At 46.3% G+C, this 15,424-nt stretch overlaps 2 protein-coding genes across 2 annotated transcripts; one reads left to right on the top strand and one right to left on the bottom strand.

Annotated features, from left to right (window-relative positions):
• The first annotated feature begins 5,867 nt into the window (after positions 1 to 5,867).
• LOC119269292 lies at positions 5,868 to 9,684 on the top strand. Its single transcript, XM_037551087.1, has 2 exons — positions 5,868 to 6,353; positions 8,339 to 9,684. The coding sequence occupies exons 1-2, from the start codon at positions 6,263 to 6,265 to the stop codon at positions 9,301 to 9,303; spliced, it is 1,056 nt and encodes a 351-aa protein (XP_037406984.1). The 5' UTR covers positions 5,868 to 6,262; the 3' UTR covers positions 9,304 to 9,684.
• Positions 9,685 to 11,314: 1,630 nt separating this feature from the next.
• Positions 11,315 to 15,424, bottom strand: LOC119269291 (DNA-(apurinic or apyrimidinic site) endonuclease, chloroplastic-like). The gene is made up of 8 exons (XM_037551086.1): positions 15,266 to 15,424; positions 14,104 to 14,362; positions 13,869 to 13,976; positions 13,625 to 13,762; positions 13,490 to 13,537; positions 13,184 to 13,264; positions 12,236 to 12,389; positions 11,315 to 11,788 (listed from the first exon to the last, which is right to left on the bottom strand). Exons 1-8 carry the CDS (start codon positions 15,406 to 15,408, stop codon positions 11,667 to 11,669), a joined length of 1,053 nt encoding a protein of 350 aa, XP_037406983.1. The 5' UTR covers positions 15,409 to 15,424; the 3' UTR covers positions 11,315 to 11,666.

Here is a 15,424-nt window from a genome sequence, read left to right as displayed (position 1 = left end):
AAACAAAGAGCTAAAGCACGAGCTATTAATCCACAACATAATTTTCAAAGACAATTTAGACTATGTTCATGATAATTAAGTTCATCTAATCAAATTATTCAATGAACTCCCACTCAGATAGACATCTCTCTAGTCATCTAAGTGATACATGATCCGAATCGACTAGGACGTGTTCGATCATCACATGAGACGGACTATTCATCAACGGTGAACATCTCCATGTTGATCGTATCTACTATATGACTCATGTTCGACCTTTCGGTCTCTCGTGTTCCGAGGCCATGTCTGTACATGCTAGGCTCGTCAAGTCAACCTAAGTGTTCTGCATGTGTAAATCTGGCTTACACCCGTTGTATTCGAACGTTAGAATCTATCACACCCGATCATCACGTGGTTCTTCGAAACAACGAGCCTTCGCAACGGTGCACAGTTAGGGGGAACACTTTCTTGAAATTTTAGTGAGGGATCATCTTATTTATGCTACCGTCGTTCTAAGCAAATAAGATGTAAACATGACAAACATCACATGCAAATCATAAAGTGACATGATATGGCCAATATCATCTTGCTCCTTTGATCTCCATCTTCGAGGCGCGGCATGAACACCATCGTCACCGGCATGACACCATGATCTCCATCATCGTGTCTGCATGAAGTTGCCTCGCCAACTATTACTTCTACTACTATGGCTAACGGTTAGCAATAAAGTAAAGTAATTACATGGCGTTTTCATTGACAAGTAGGTCATAAATAAATTAAGACAACTCCTATGGCTCCTGCCGGTTGTCATACCCATCGACATGCAAGTCGTGATTCCTATTACAAGAACATGATCAATCTCATACATCACATATATCATTCATCACATCCTTTTGGCCATATAACATCACATAGCATACCCTGCAAAAACAAGTTAGACGTCCTCTAATTATTGTTGCATGTTTTACGTGGCTGATATGGGTTTCTAACAAGAACGTTTCTTACCTACGCAAAACCACAACGGTGGTATGACAATTGCTATTTACCCTTCATAAGGACCCTTTTCATCGAATCCGATCCGACTAAAGTGGGAGAGACGGACACCCGCCAACCACCTTATGCATAAAGTGCATGTCAGTCGATGGAACTAGTCTCACGTAAGCGTATGTGTAAGGTCGGTCCGGGCCGCTTCATCCCACAATGTCGCCGGATCAAGATAAGACTAGTAACGGTAAGCAAATTGAACAAATCATCACCCACAACTGCTTTGTGTTCTACTCGTGCATAGAATCTACGCATAGACCTAGCTCATGATGCCACTGTTGGAAAACGTAGCAATAATTCAAAAAAATTCCTACGTGTCACCAAGATCAATCTAGAAGATACTAGCAATGAGAGAGAGGGAGTGCATCTTCATACCCTTGAAGATCGCTAAGCGGAAGCGTTACAAGAACGCGGTTGGTGGAGTCGTACACGCAGCGATTCAGATCGCGGTCGATTCCGATCTAAGCGCCGAACAACGACGCCTCCGCGTTCAACACACGTACAACCCGGGAACGTCTCCTCCTTCTTGATCCAGCAAGGGGAGAGGAGAAGTTAAGGGAGAACTCCGACATCATGATGGCGTGGTGGTGATGGAGCTCGTGGTTCTCCGGCAGGGCTTCGCCAAGCGCTACGGAGGAGGAGGAGGAGGAGGTGTAGGAGAGGGGGAGGGGCTGCACCAGGGGAATGGTGCGGCTGCCCTCTCTCTCCCTCACTATATATAGGGGAAGGGGGAGGAGGAGGCACCCTAGGGTTTCCCTAGGGTAGGGGTGGAGGCCACAGGGGAAACCCTAGATGGGTTTGGGCGCCCCCACCCCTAGGAAACTTGCCCCCAAGCCGGGAGGGGTGGCTGCCCTAGGGGAGGCGCCCCCCACCTCTCCAGGTTACGTGATATGGGGTGGGAGGGGCGCTCAGCCCCTTAGTGGGCTGATGTGCCCCCTCCCCTTGGCCCACAAGGCCCCCCAACGCTTGTCGGGGGCTCCGAAACCCCTTTCGGACACGCTGGTCGTCACCCGGTACCCCTGGAACAATTCTGGACTCCAATACCCTTCGTCCAATATATCGATCTTCACCTCCGGACCATTCCGGAACTCCTCATCACGTCTGAGATCTCATCCGGGACTCCGAACAACCTTCGGTAACCACATACTATTCCCATAACAACTCTAGCGTTACCGAACCTTAAGTGTGTAGACCCTATGGGTTCGGGAACCATGCAGACATGACCGAGACATCTCTCCGGCCAATAACCAATAGCGGGATCTGGATACCCATATTGGCTCCCACATGTTCCATGATGATCTCATCGGATGAACCACGATGTCGGGGATTCAATCAATCTCGTATACAATTCCCTTTGTCTATCGGTATGTTACTTGCCCGAGATTCGATCGTCGGTATCCCCATACCTCGTTCAATCTTGTTACTGGCAAGTCTCTTTACTCGTTCTGTAACGCATGATCCCATGGCTAACTCCTTAGTCACATTGAGCTCATTATGATGATGCATTACCGAGTGGGCCCAGAGATACCTCTCTGTCATACGGAGTGACAAATCCCAGTCTCGATTCGTGCCAACCCAATAGACACTTTCAGAGATACCTGTAGTGCACCTTTATAGCCACTCAGTTACGTTGTGACGTTTGGTACACCCAAAGCATTCCTACGGTATCCGGGAGTTGCACAATCTCATGGTCTAAGGAAATGATACTTGACATTAAAAAAGCTTTAGCAAACGAACTACATGATCTTGTGCTATTCTTAAGATTGGGTCTTGTCCATCACATCATTCTCCTAATGATGTAATCCCGTTATTAATGACATCCAATGTCCATGGTCAGGAAACCATGACCATCTATTGATCAACGAGCTAGTCAACAAGAGGCTTACTAGGGACATATTACGATCTATGTATTCACACATGTATTACGGTTTCCGGTTAATACAACTATAGCATGAACAATAGACAATTATCATGAACAAGGAAATATAATAATAACCATTTTATTATTGCCTCTAGGGCATATTTCCAACATGTGGATCCATCTGTTCTAGTGGCCACTGCCTTCCAAGATGGACAGTGGAACCTTGGGTTTCGTCGCACCTTCGGACAAGCCGAGAGTAACGACTGGACTAGACTGCGGGCCGCCCTGCCACTCGTGCTTCCGAATTATCCGGACACAGTTTCATGGCGGCCCATGCCGACGGTGGAGTTCTCAATGAGCACGGCATACCATGCCCTTTGCCCGCCTCCAACTACTCCCTGGCTTTCCCCTCTATGGAAAACCCCGTCCCTTTAAAGATCAAGATTTTTGTTTGGCAACTTCTACAGGATCGTCTCCCCTCGGGGACGGAGGTACTTAAGCGGCACGGACCTGGCGATGGTCTATGCCCTCTCTGTGCAGTACCTGAGACTGGGACCCATATCCTCTTCTCGTGTACGGCAGCAAGGGTATTATGGACATACATCTGCGAGGCATTGGGGCCTGACTGGGAAGCCCTAAATCTCGCGGAGTTTCTCCAGCTTAGATCTCTACAGCCGTCACGGCATCGCTGCCTATTTTGGCTTATTTTTGCGGCGATGTCGTGGACTCTTTGGACGACTAGGAATAAGATGGTGATTGAGAAGGTTTTCCCAAAGAAGGCATCTGACTCCTTCTTCAAATTTCTTGCTTTCTTGCAGCACTGGCACCTGCTCTCGAGGCAGCATGATCGCGATCGCCTTGGCCTGATGATGGATGCACTTTTGGCTTCGGCGCGTCGACTATCGTCCCCGTAGTGTCTCTATGCGGTTGCCACTAGGTGGCTCTTTTTTTCTATTTCTTTTATACTTTCTTGGGCTTGATTGTGCTATGGCCCCAGCCGTTATTTATCGGGTGTTGGTCGAACTTGGATCGTGTGGACCGTTGCTTTATTTATAAAGCGGGGCGAAAGCCTACTTTGAGAGAGGGTTAGGATCTTGGGAGAATATCACCGGAAAAGTTTCGGAGGTGGCGGAGATTGTTTTGAAAGAGAACCGAAAGTGTTTCGGGAAATCAAAAGCATTTCGAAGAAAACAGAAAAAATGGGAGAGGTGGAAAAGTTCCAAGAGGAGAAATAATTATGTATATGGTCTTCAGGATTTATCGGGAGCCCCTGGAATTATTCTAGGTTCCATAGGCTGCCCCCCTCCTCCAAGTCATCCTCCCCCCTCCCTCCACCTATATATACCCAAGGGGGGCTTATTGAGACAGAACTTCTCTCGTTATCTCCGACTCTCCCTCTCTCTAGTTCTCTGGAAAAATAGAGACTCCGCGAGGCTGCTCCTCCCTCCTCTAGTTCTGCGGCAATGCCTATCTTTGGACGGTGAAGCGCTGCCGGGTCGTCGATCTCGTACGTGTGCAATCCATAGAGAGATCGTGTTTTCGATCTTCGTTCGAGGGACCGTCCGTGGGATGGTTCGATGGACTTTAAGAACGATCTTCATCTACTCTTCTTTTGCTGCAACTCAAATTTGGTAACGATCAGATCTAACCTTGTATGCATCTTCATAATGATCCTGGTTCTTGATTCATAGGGAAGATTTTGTTTTGTATTCTACTATGATTTCCAACAAAGTATATGGGCCTTCAACTAGGTATTATCCTGCTCACTAGAGTGCAATGGCAGCCCATGCTTGACTGTGTTAGGGAATTTGTTCTAGCATGGTAACGTGGCTTGATCACCAGACCCGGGCGCTTGATTCTTGTCAAATATGTCATCGCAGCTAAGCCCACTCATCATCTCCTGGTGCCAGACCCGTCGGTTTGGGTTTTTGAAGAAATCAACAAATGGATGCGAGCTTTTTTCTGGGCTGGTTCTCACAAGGTAAATGGTGGCATTGTGGCTTGGAGCTGGATTTGTAGACCAACCTGTTTTGGTGGCTTAGGTGTCAAAGATCTTCATATTCAAGCCCTGGCTTGCATGTGAGATGGAAATGGTTGCATAGATCCGACCAACTTAGACCTTGGCAGGGGCTGCCACCGCTCAATGATGACAAGGCGAGACAAGTGTTCGACGGTCTGGTCCGCATCTTTATTGGAGATGGGAGATATGTGCTCTTCTGGAGAGATCGATGGATCAATGGCATAGGCATCGTAGATTTTGCTCCTCTTGTGTTGGAGAAGGTCAACATCATTGACCACCGATTGCCTCGAGGAGTGGTAGTTGAGATCCATAAGATTGATTCCTAAAAGATGAAGGAAAGGCTTCGATTATATTGCCACTCTCATCGCTTGGAGCATGTGGAAACCACGCAATGCTCGTGTGTTTAACAGTATAAAGAAACAACAATCATCAATTGCATTAACAATGTGAATGAAAGATGAACTTCTATAATGAAGGGCTACGAATGCAGTGTGCTTAGATAGTTTTGTGAGGGAGTAGTTCTTGTTATCCTCGATGTGAAGATGGCTAGCTACTTTGAATTCATTGTGGTATACCTTCTTTGTAATTTTTTTGCTTTCTTTTATAAAAAATATGATACACGGTTTGCGTGTTCTTAAAAACATGATATCATGTGGAGCGACGGATGTCGATAGCAAGAAGTTAATATAAAGTTGAGTTATCTATTTTGAAACGGAGGGAGTATGATCCAACTCTAGCCTTTTTCTCATGCAACGCCAAAGTAATGTTGCCGACATAGTTTTTCTTTTTTCTTTTTGATGAGACATCCGACATAGCCAAGTTGAGACTAGAGACATGGGCAAAAGAGTCAGAGTGGAGTACGAAATTTTAGACCGTGTCATATTTGGTCGGTTTTGTCCGCGCGCTCGTGGCATACAACACCCGTCTTCGTCTCTGACACGCATCCGAACCGGCAAAGCGCACACGCACACGAATTCCTTATTTCTAATCCGCCCCCTCACCCTCCCGTCCCCTCCGGCCGCGAAACCAACGGCGGCACCCGCACCCAAACCGCCCCGCCACCGCCCGCATCTCGATCGCCTCCCCGGTCCCCGCGGCCGCGTCGCTCTCGCCGCCCAATCGGCTCACCACCGCCGGCCCTAGCATCCAGCTCGATCGAGCGCGCGCCGTTCGGGGCTCCCGGATCGCCTCCGCCCCTCGCTGCCACGATTCCGGCGCGCGGGGGCGGCCCGTCCAATCGACCGGTCCCCGAGGGCCGAGGGCGCCTCGCCGCGTGCCCCGGTGGTGGTATCTAGGGCCGAGGGCGGAAAGCTCCCGGCTTGGCGAGCGGGGCGTCCCGGTTCTCCGGCGGTTCGTCCATGGCGGAGAGGCGGTCCGGCTACAGGGACTGGGACAGGGCGGCGGCCGAGGCCGGCAGGTGCTGGAGGCCTCCGCGTTCCCAGGCTCACGGTGCGTCTCCTGATCCGTCCTCGTCTTGTTCGCAGCCTTGTCTGTTTCCGCGCTTGCCGTTTGGCTTGGAGGGGTCGCGTCGTTTTCCCCTTTTCTTTCCTGAGTTGGAAATCTAGAAGAATGCGCAGGGAGTAGGCTACACTCTCCCTTTCACGATCCGTGTCTTCCTGGCAGTGTCGAGACGCGGTAACTGACATTTTGGGTAAAATTCGGTCGGCATGTGGGTAGTAACATCATGCAAGTAGTAGTATGCGCCGACACTGCAAGGAAAATGACGTGCGTGGATACTTATGCTGGTTTACTGCTTGCTTCATGGGTCTAATGATGCTTGTGCATTTGCTTAGCTTGGATTGATGAAAATATGAATCCGCATCTAAGAAATTGTAGAGCTAATGTTTAACAAATGTTTATGCGTCAACTATTTGTTTGTGTTTAGGCGTATATTTGAACCCCTAGTTAGTAACTTTGGTCTGCATTGTGAAACTGTCGAGTTTAACACATCGCTTGATCATTACATGTTCAACGGAGCTCTGATCTTTCAATGCGAATTGTTTAGAAGAATTATCTGTGTGAGTGTTCTTTGCAGTTTTGCAAGAATGCTGATATGATATCATATTTTGCTAAACAGGAGAATTATGTTTCAGTGATACTAATGACTGCTCAACATTTTAAGTCTTGTAAAAATAGATAGGGTTCAACCACTCATCATCCCATTCAAGTGCTCTGCCAGTGCTCAAGTAAAGAGTTTAATATGATGTTTCTGTGTACAACACTGGATGAGCTCTTTGGAAGTTCTCTTTGTTTGTAATGAGTTATTTGGTATCCTATAAGGGCATCTACAACGCCGGGCGCTAGGCCTGGACGATAGGATAAATATCCTGTCCGATCGGCAGTTAGACTACAAAATCCTAGCGTCTAACCTGGTAGCGACGCAAAAGCTGGAGGCGGGCGCTTTGCCTTTTTTCCCCACAGCCATGCATGTAGCAATTGGTTTTTCTACTAGTTCTGCGATTAATTAGCACCCCTCATGAGCGCTTGCCGTTGGGTCAGAAAACGCTAAGCTTCTTTCCTATTTTCTGAGAATTATCTTTTTATTCATAAGCGTCTACGTAGGCGCCCAGCAATGGAGATGCCCTAAGGGCATCTACAACGCCAGGCGCTAGGCCAGGGCGCTAGGATAAATATCCTGCTTGATCGGCAGTTAGACTACAAAATCCTAGCGTCTAACCTGGCAGCTACGCAAAAGCTGGAGGCGGGCGCTTTGCCTTATTTTTCCGCAGCCATGCATGTACCAATCGGTTTTTCTGCTAGTTCTGTGATTAATTAGCCTACCCCAACTTGTTTGGGACTAAAGGCTTTGTTGTTTTTGTCTGCGATTAATTAGCGCCCCTCGTTAGCGCTTGCCGTTGGGTTAGAAAGCGCTAAGCTTCTTTCTTATTTTATATGGTATTTTTTTATTCATAAGCGTCTACGCAGGCGCCGAGCAAATGAAGATGCCCTAATCCCCTCATGTTTTTGGAATTTGTCTTTCCTGCGACATACTGAAATTTCTGAATATATGAACATGAGACTATGTTAGAACATGCACGGGATGCTAAAAAGTTCTTGCAACTAAGCTGAACCTGCTCTGTGAGAAATTTGGCAGTGCCTTCTCGCTTCTCACATTTTAGTACTAAATATCTTGTTAATTGACATTTTCCAAACTTGCACAGCTTCATGCCCTTCTATCAACATTTATAAGTTCAACATTTATAAGTTAAAGCACCATGGTTACTTTATTTGTGTGCATAAACTACTACTTTGTATTTTCATCATTGTTAGTTGGTCCCTTATCCTTTTGGCTGCTCATTTATAATTTTAGCTGCTCTATTTCGTTGTGTTCCTTTTCTGATCAGTGTTCTTTGGAACAAATAGAAGTTGTGTTTTCTATACATCAGAGATTAGTTCCTTGTACTCATAAAGCATGGTTTGTGTTTGACTTTCAGGTGGTGGAAATGTGTCTGTTCCACTATGGGAGAAGAAATTTTGCATTGATGCTTGTTCTATACCCTGGGGTAAGCTATGTGAGGCCAAGAAACTGATGTCATTGTACACGAATATTGTTGACTGGGATGATTCAGGTGCATTCGAGGCTTTCAAAGATGCCAAGGACCGTTTCTGTGCTGCATATCATGGTCAACCTTGTTACATCCCATTGCCTGACCCAGACATGTACATTGATGTGGTCAACCCAGATGAATATATCGATCCTGAGTTGGTTGCTGATCTGGAGAGGTCACGGCGCCGTGCTCCTAGAAGGGACAACACCGCCCCAGATTGCTGGGACTCCTTCATTTTTGCAGACAAGCCAGTTCCAGCCACGGGATGGGGTGATGGGGACACAACCAACACTATCGGTCAGCAATGCTCTGTGAACTGGGATAATCATGTGGAGCAACAGCTCCTTGAAGCAAATTGCAAGCAAAGCTCGGGGAACTGGGACAGTTATGTCAGTCAGCCTGCTGAAACATTTGTTCAGCAAAGCTCAGGAAACTGGGACACTTATGTGGAACAGCAAGGTCAGACAAGCGGCTGGGGGGCGCCGATCATGCCCTGCACATCCAATTGGGGCATGAATAGTGGTGACCCATGGAACCATGACTATGGCTGGGGCTCCCCAGCTATTCAGACAGATTCATGGGGCGACCAGAAAGATAGCTACTGTGTGTCTGACAACCAGGCTCAGGGCAGCTCAGACGGGCACTGGAGACGGCGAAACAGCCAGTCGGGCAGGCGGAACAGCAGGAACAGAGACCGAGGGGGTCCCATCAGCTCAAAGGCCATGAAATCCAAGTACCAGGCCGACGAGCATGGCGGCGCGAATAATGGCTGGAGGCACTGCCGAGTGAGAGATGGCATGCAGTACTCTTATGAGCAGCCTGGTTATTCCAACCAGTCACTGGCAATGTGAGAAGGATGATGAAGACCATTTGGCCGTTTTGGAGGTGCCATTTTGCGTTGGTAAATGCGGAAGGACCCCTGTAGGTTATGTGACGTTCTTGTAGATAGTAACTGTTTTGTCACAGTGATTTGCGCCTTGTGTACATATGTTTTGAGCCTAGTTCTGTTTACTGGCTGTATTGCAGCACCGGCGTTGTCAACTCTTAATTTCAGCGTGTTTTATCGCTCCGAATCTAATACTCTTATAAACAACAATCTCTTGTACTTCTTCTGTTCACTTTTGTAAGTCGTTTAGGACAGCTGAAATTGAACTGTTTTAGTTGCTGTCTTAAATGTCTAAAAGGTCTTACAGAAGTGAACGGAGGGAGTATAAGAGATTAATTACCGTGAATTTGATCTGCATATTTCAAGATACTTTGTTTATGTGCACAAAGTGAGGTTTAAAACAACTCTGTCACACTTAGCATCTACAGCCGGGCCTCATACTTGACTAAAACGCCTGGGTGGACGGACCAGTTAAAAAAAAGTGACTGACCGGCATTCCTCACATCTAATCCAAATCTAGAGCGGATATGGGGAGACCCGACGCATCTGCCACGTCGGATTCAGCCCACCCTGATCCCACATATATTTGATATATTTGACTTCATCTGGTTGCCCTAACAACTCCCTTCTCCTCTGCCCCCAAGCTCACTTTCGGCGATCTCCGGCCTTCTCCAGGATGGCGGGCAGCGGACCCAAGTCCTTCGCCACCATCTCATCCCAGTCGGGCCGGAGGAGGAGATGGTCGTCCTCATCATGCTTCGCCGCGCCCGCGAGGAGAACGCCCAACAACGGGACGACTCGATCTGGCGAGAATTCATAGCGTACGCCCAAATGGCACTTAGATCCGACGCAAGGCGCGCCACCGTTCACTCTCCGGAAGCGGTGCGCTCCGTCTGGCGTTCGAAAATCGTAGCGGACGCGCAGCCCCTTATGTTTGTGCGCCGAGTCGGAGGCCCTCTGTGGCCTGTCTGCGTTAGAGGTTAACATGGCGTGGCGAGGTGGAGTCACACTCTTCGGCACCAATCCGACCGGCCTGCAACCCCCAGCAACGAAACCTTGTCGTGGTGGACGTGCCGGCCTCCGACCACGAAGGATCCATCATCAACCTTACATCCACCGGCGACGTGCAGACGAGGGACTCTGGCGAGGAGTAGGGCATGAGAGATGGCAGCGCCTCGAGTCCCGTGAGCCGATCCGTGTCTCTTGTCCTATTCTATGTCGCCAGCGACCGGAGCAACACTTCGAGGGCCGTAGCCGGCCGCCACACATGGGCATGGCAGAGCCGGACGAGCTCCGTTTCTATTAGGTATCACGTTGCATGTAATTAAATGGATTAGAGGCCTCATAGTTAAGGTATCCAGTTGTGGAAACGTTAATTTGAGGTCTGACTAGTCACTTCCCACGGACGCGCCTGAATGCATGCGTCCGGGGGCGTTTTGAGGGATCAGATTTGTTGTATCTGGCTATAGATGCTCTTACATAGGAATGGACAGCACTGAACTTCCTTAACAACCAGAGTATTCAAAATAGTCAAGTTTATTTAGTATTTCCTTCGTTCTCAAATATAAGATGTTCAAATATAAAAATGTATAGTCTTATTATAGACACGTTTTAGTGTTTATTCATTTATTTCAGTCCATATGTAGTTCATATTGAAACATTCAAAACATTTGCATTTAGGAACAGGGGTAGTAGTAATCTTTTTAGTCAAATAGACGCCCGAGTGCAGTAGTGCCGGTTGCTCCCGATGCTTGAAATCAGGTTAATTATGTCTCTCAGCAGCTGAGAAGCGTCCTGCTCGATTGTAAAAAACATGGCAAGTCATCAGAAAGTTCTGACAGCGGGCTTAAAAACATGGCAAAGTCACCTCCCTGGAGGCTCAAGCAAACTAACGAACAAACAAAAGCAAAAAGGAAGCACATGACAAAGCCATCAGAAAGTTCTAACAGCGGGCTTAGTGGAGAGAAACCCAGTTGTAGAAGCAAGCTCCGGTTTAGAATCCATTCACATTGCAAAAGTTTAATGAGCACATGACATAGTAAGAACCCGTTCGGCACTCGACCAGCTCCGCAAAATAGAAAGATCTGCGGAGTACCGATTCGTCCGCTCCGTAATTTTCAACTACGGTCCCGGCAGCTCCGTGAGCAGAGTCGAGGAGCAGAGGGCCTCCGAACAGGCCTTAAGATAACAAATACGCAAGACCTCTGCAGAACATTGACAGACTACTCTAGGTAGATCCTTTAAGTAGAAAAAATCCACGGAAAAACTGACTATGCAAACGATTCAGCCTGACGAAGCATTTCCCCAGCAACTGAGGGTGCCTAGAGGCTAGAGCTTGAGCACAAGGCCAATTGGACTGTGGTCGCTGGATGTCACGTCCGGGAGGATGTACGAATCATGAACCCTGTCGATGATGGATCCTGACGCAAGAAAGTAATCCAGCCGCCAACCTGTTCAGTGGATAACGACTTCAGCTTCCATTTTGACAGAAGATAAAAAGAAACAATCATTTAGTTCTGCTACTTTTTTTTAAAGTAAGAATCAGGTTTCTTGTTTTCGCAAATATACATGGGCTGTAACTCAAGTCTTTTGACCATTATTTTTTCTAGATAGATTACAAAACCTTAATTTTTCTATCATTTTGGGAAAGGTAGATACTTCAATTCTGGAAAATATATAAACCACTGATATAAGCTCTTTGCTTTCCTATTGTATTTCAATGTACAGAGAAATATCCCTCACTCGAGGATGATTGAATAGCTAGTTTCACAGATGCTAAGATTCTCAGGACATGCATGCAGTGATACCTTCTTGGTACCAGGGTAACAGAAATCAGAAAGCAAATGCAAGACTGCCTCGTTTATGTAATTAATTTATCCACCAAGATAGTGATGTACCTTTGTTGTTACGCCGCTGATTTTCACCCCAGAAGGTGTAACCCACAGCCTTGGGATGCTGCTTTCTGAAGGTATCAACGAAGCCTCTCATATCAAAGTTTATCTGGAATGATTCCCTCTCTTCTTCTGTGAAACCTGCATCTTCAGTTTTGGCCTGAAAAACAGTGTTGAATAAGGAGCTGCCCAGACTACATCAATGGACTATTGAAATAAAAAGGGAACTTGTGTAATGATAAGAGAATTTTGGAACAACCTAAACTGTTCCATGCTCATGAGATGCAAATGTAGTGCAAACAGCAACTCTAAACATTTTTTATTGATTGTTATAACAATATTGGAAACTGAGTATTTTTTTATAGTCACTTTCAGTTTTAACTGAACCATCAATATTTACTGATTCTCCAGATCTCCCTATATGGATTAGTCATGGACTTAATTTAGAGCATTCACGTTCTCATCTGATTCTAAATCATGGCAAGTTGGAGATTATCAATGTTGCTCGGAAAATAATATGTTCAGAAAACCGATACACAGCCTGGACCATTTTTTCTACTTTCTGTAAGCTTCATGTGCAACCATACATGTTCAAAAAGAGTTATGTTCCATATCACAGAAAAAAGAAAGATAACGTGGAAAGTTTCATAATGAGGCAATTCTGCAACACATACATCTAGAGAGTTGAAGCTCAATAAAGGTATGATAGAGCAGCCAAATGCAGAAATATCAGTTCCAATACAGCAGTAAACTATAAACACATGCATCTAAAGAGTTGAAACTTGAAATTCTCATGGGTGGATAATGTGTGAAAACCATGAAAATTATCAAAGCCATTTGTATTCAATAGACTATTAATATTTACGAAGACAAGGGCAATGACAACACTATAATGTATAAGCACAAGGATATAATTTTTTAGATGGCAACTTTCAGGGATGAAAGAGAACTTACTGGAGGATTGTGAATGTCAATACTCTGACGAGCACAGTTGAGATCACCACAAACAATTACTGGCTTGAAACTTTCCAGTTTCTACAGACACAAGGTTAACGTTAGTTTGCGTTGCAAAGCTACCTTTTCAAAGATCACAAAAGATGGAGATGGGGGTCAGAAGTTGTGGTAAAGTGCAGATAAGAACAACAATAATATCCCTCATGTGCACTTAGAACAATAGAATAACAAACATATTGAATATGCAAAATATGATCAACAGATATAACAAAAAATGACACCAGAAAGCTAGCAAAGTGAACGCACTTCTACAAAGTCGGCGAAAGATGGATCCCAGCTATCAACCCTGTAAACCTGAAGATCAAATGAAAGAAAAAGGAAATTAGCAATGGCAGTAAAACATAAAGCAGAAATAATAATGGAATGGAAGATCAGTCATACCAGTCTACGTAAACCACGGCCAGAATTTGGGACATAAGCATTCACCAAGTAAAAGTTCTCAAACTCCAAAGTAATAACCCTGCCCTCCTGATCATGTTCAGCTATGCCAATTCCATATTGGACAGAGATTGGTTTTACCTGTGAGGGCAATGCAAGGCACAAGTCAAAACCAAATGATATGCTATGTCTATTAAGCATGCAGAGTGAAATGAGTCTTGAGCATTAACCGAAAAAAATACCATACCCGTGAAATTACTCCAGTCCCTGAATAGTCAAGCCTCGCGACACTGCATGACCAATAATTATACTCATACCCAGGTATCAGGTTCATGAAATCTTTAACATCACCCTCCTGAAAACAGAACAAAAACACATTCATCAACTGGAATACCTGAAACCAACCATGTCAGGTGGCATAACCTAGGACCTAAGGGAGCGCTGTAAGGTGAAACTGAACTGGTGGAAACAAGAGAACTTGCCTTCAAATGTGTCTCTTGAAGACACAACACATCAAAATTCTCCCTCTGAGCCAATGCAGAAGAGAAACCTCCTGACTGTACAATATTTCTCAGCCCATTGACATTCCAGGATAGAATCTTCATTTGCTTGGTGTCGCCGCTCAATGGTGGAGGCCTCATGGTCCTTGGATTGTACGCGACCCATCCTGGTAACTTCGTACTGTGGGAAAGTCGAGTCCAGGGCTCCTGCTTGCTCGTCATCTTTGCCTGATTCCAAAAACTGTGCATGCAGCCATCAGTACAAAACAGGACGTCTGAACAATACAAGAACATGAACAGACTAGGTAGTTTTCTGAAAGAGAACAAATTAGTAGTTATGCAAGAATGAAGGTGATATTTGATCATAGAAGCAATGTTCTATTATCAAAGGTCAGGCTACAGTCATGTGAAGAACGATAATTCCTTGAAGAAGGATCTTCTGCCTTACAATAATCTGAACCAAAAGCACCATTTATAAAATAAACGAACTAATCCCCGGTAAATAAACTAAATAAGAAAATATGAGAACTAATCAGAAACATGATTTCCTACCTAGAGTAGACCAGAAGTATTCAGCTGCATTCAGTCCCAAATAAGAACAAGGCCTGATCGAAACTATGCATCGGGGGAGTTGCCTCCTTGGGCCGGGGTAAACCCTAGGGAGGAGTTTCCTCCGAATTGTTTCCCAAATCCCGGATCCGAAATTAGCACGATTCGACTGTCCACATCGTTTTGCACACGCAGGAAACCACTTCTACTTCAAAGAAAAATCAATTAAGCCTGGCTATAAGCATTCACGTATTACAAATCCAGCGCCATAGACGGTCGAAAATAAACGAATCCAGCGCCATGCTTCTCCTTGCAGAAGCCACGGAAATTCCGCCGAGGAATACCCGACAAAAAAACCCGCAACAACATCACGAACACGCGCGCGGAGAGACGACCCCGCCGATCCAATGTGCGCCTGATTCCGCGGTGGACAACCACCTCTACTTAAAAGCAAATCGACGAACACGACTACAAGCCAGCGGACGCGTTTATTTCACCCCAACCCCAAGCAAAATCCCGGGGAGAAATACACGAGGACGCGCTCGCTCGTGAGGAGAGAGAGGGGAGGGAGGGGGCGGGGGACGGGGGTGCATACAGTCGGCGAGAAGTGGCACGGAGCGCCGCCGTCCTGGCGAGGGTTAGCAGATGACGCCGCCGGGTTCGCAGGAGGAGGACGGGGGGAGAGAAGAGGGAGAAGACGATCCCTGGGTTTAACACCTTTCCTCCCCCTTTGGGCATGCTAAACTCACTTATA

This window comes from Triticum dicoccoides, chromosome 3A (genome assembly GCF_002162155.2).
Source record: "Triticum dicoccoides isolate Atlit2015 ecotype Zavitan chromosome 3A, WEW_v2.0, whole genome shotgun sequence".
Classification (NCBI taxonomy): Eukaryota; Viridiplantae; Streptophyta; class Magnoliopsida; order Poales; family Poaceae; genus Triticum; species Triticum dicoccoides.
Note: the sequence above shows the minus strand (reverse complement) of the source record. Positions and strands in the feature narration are given on the sequence as shown.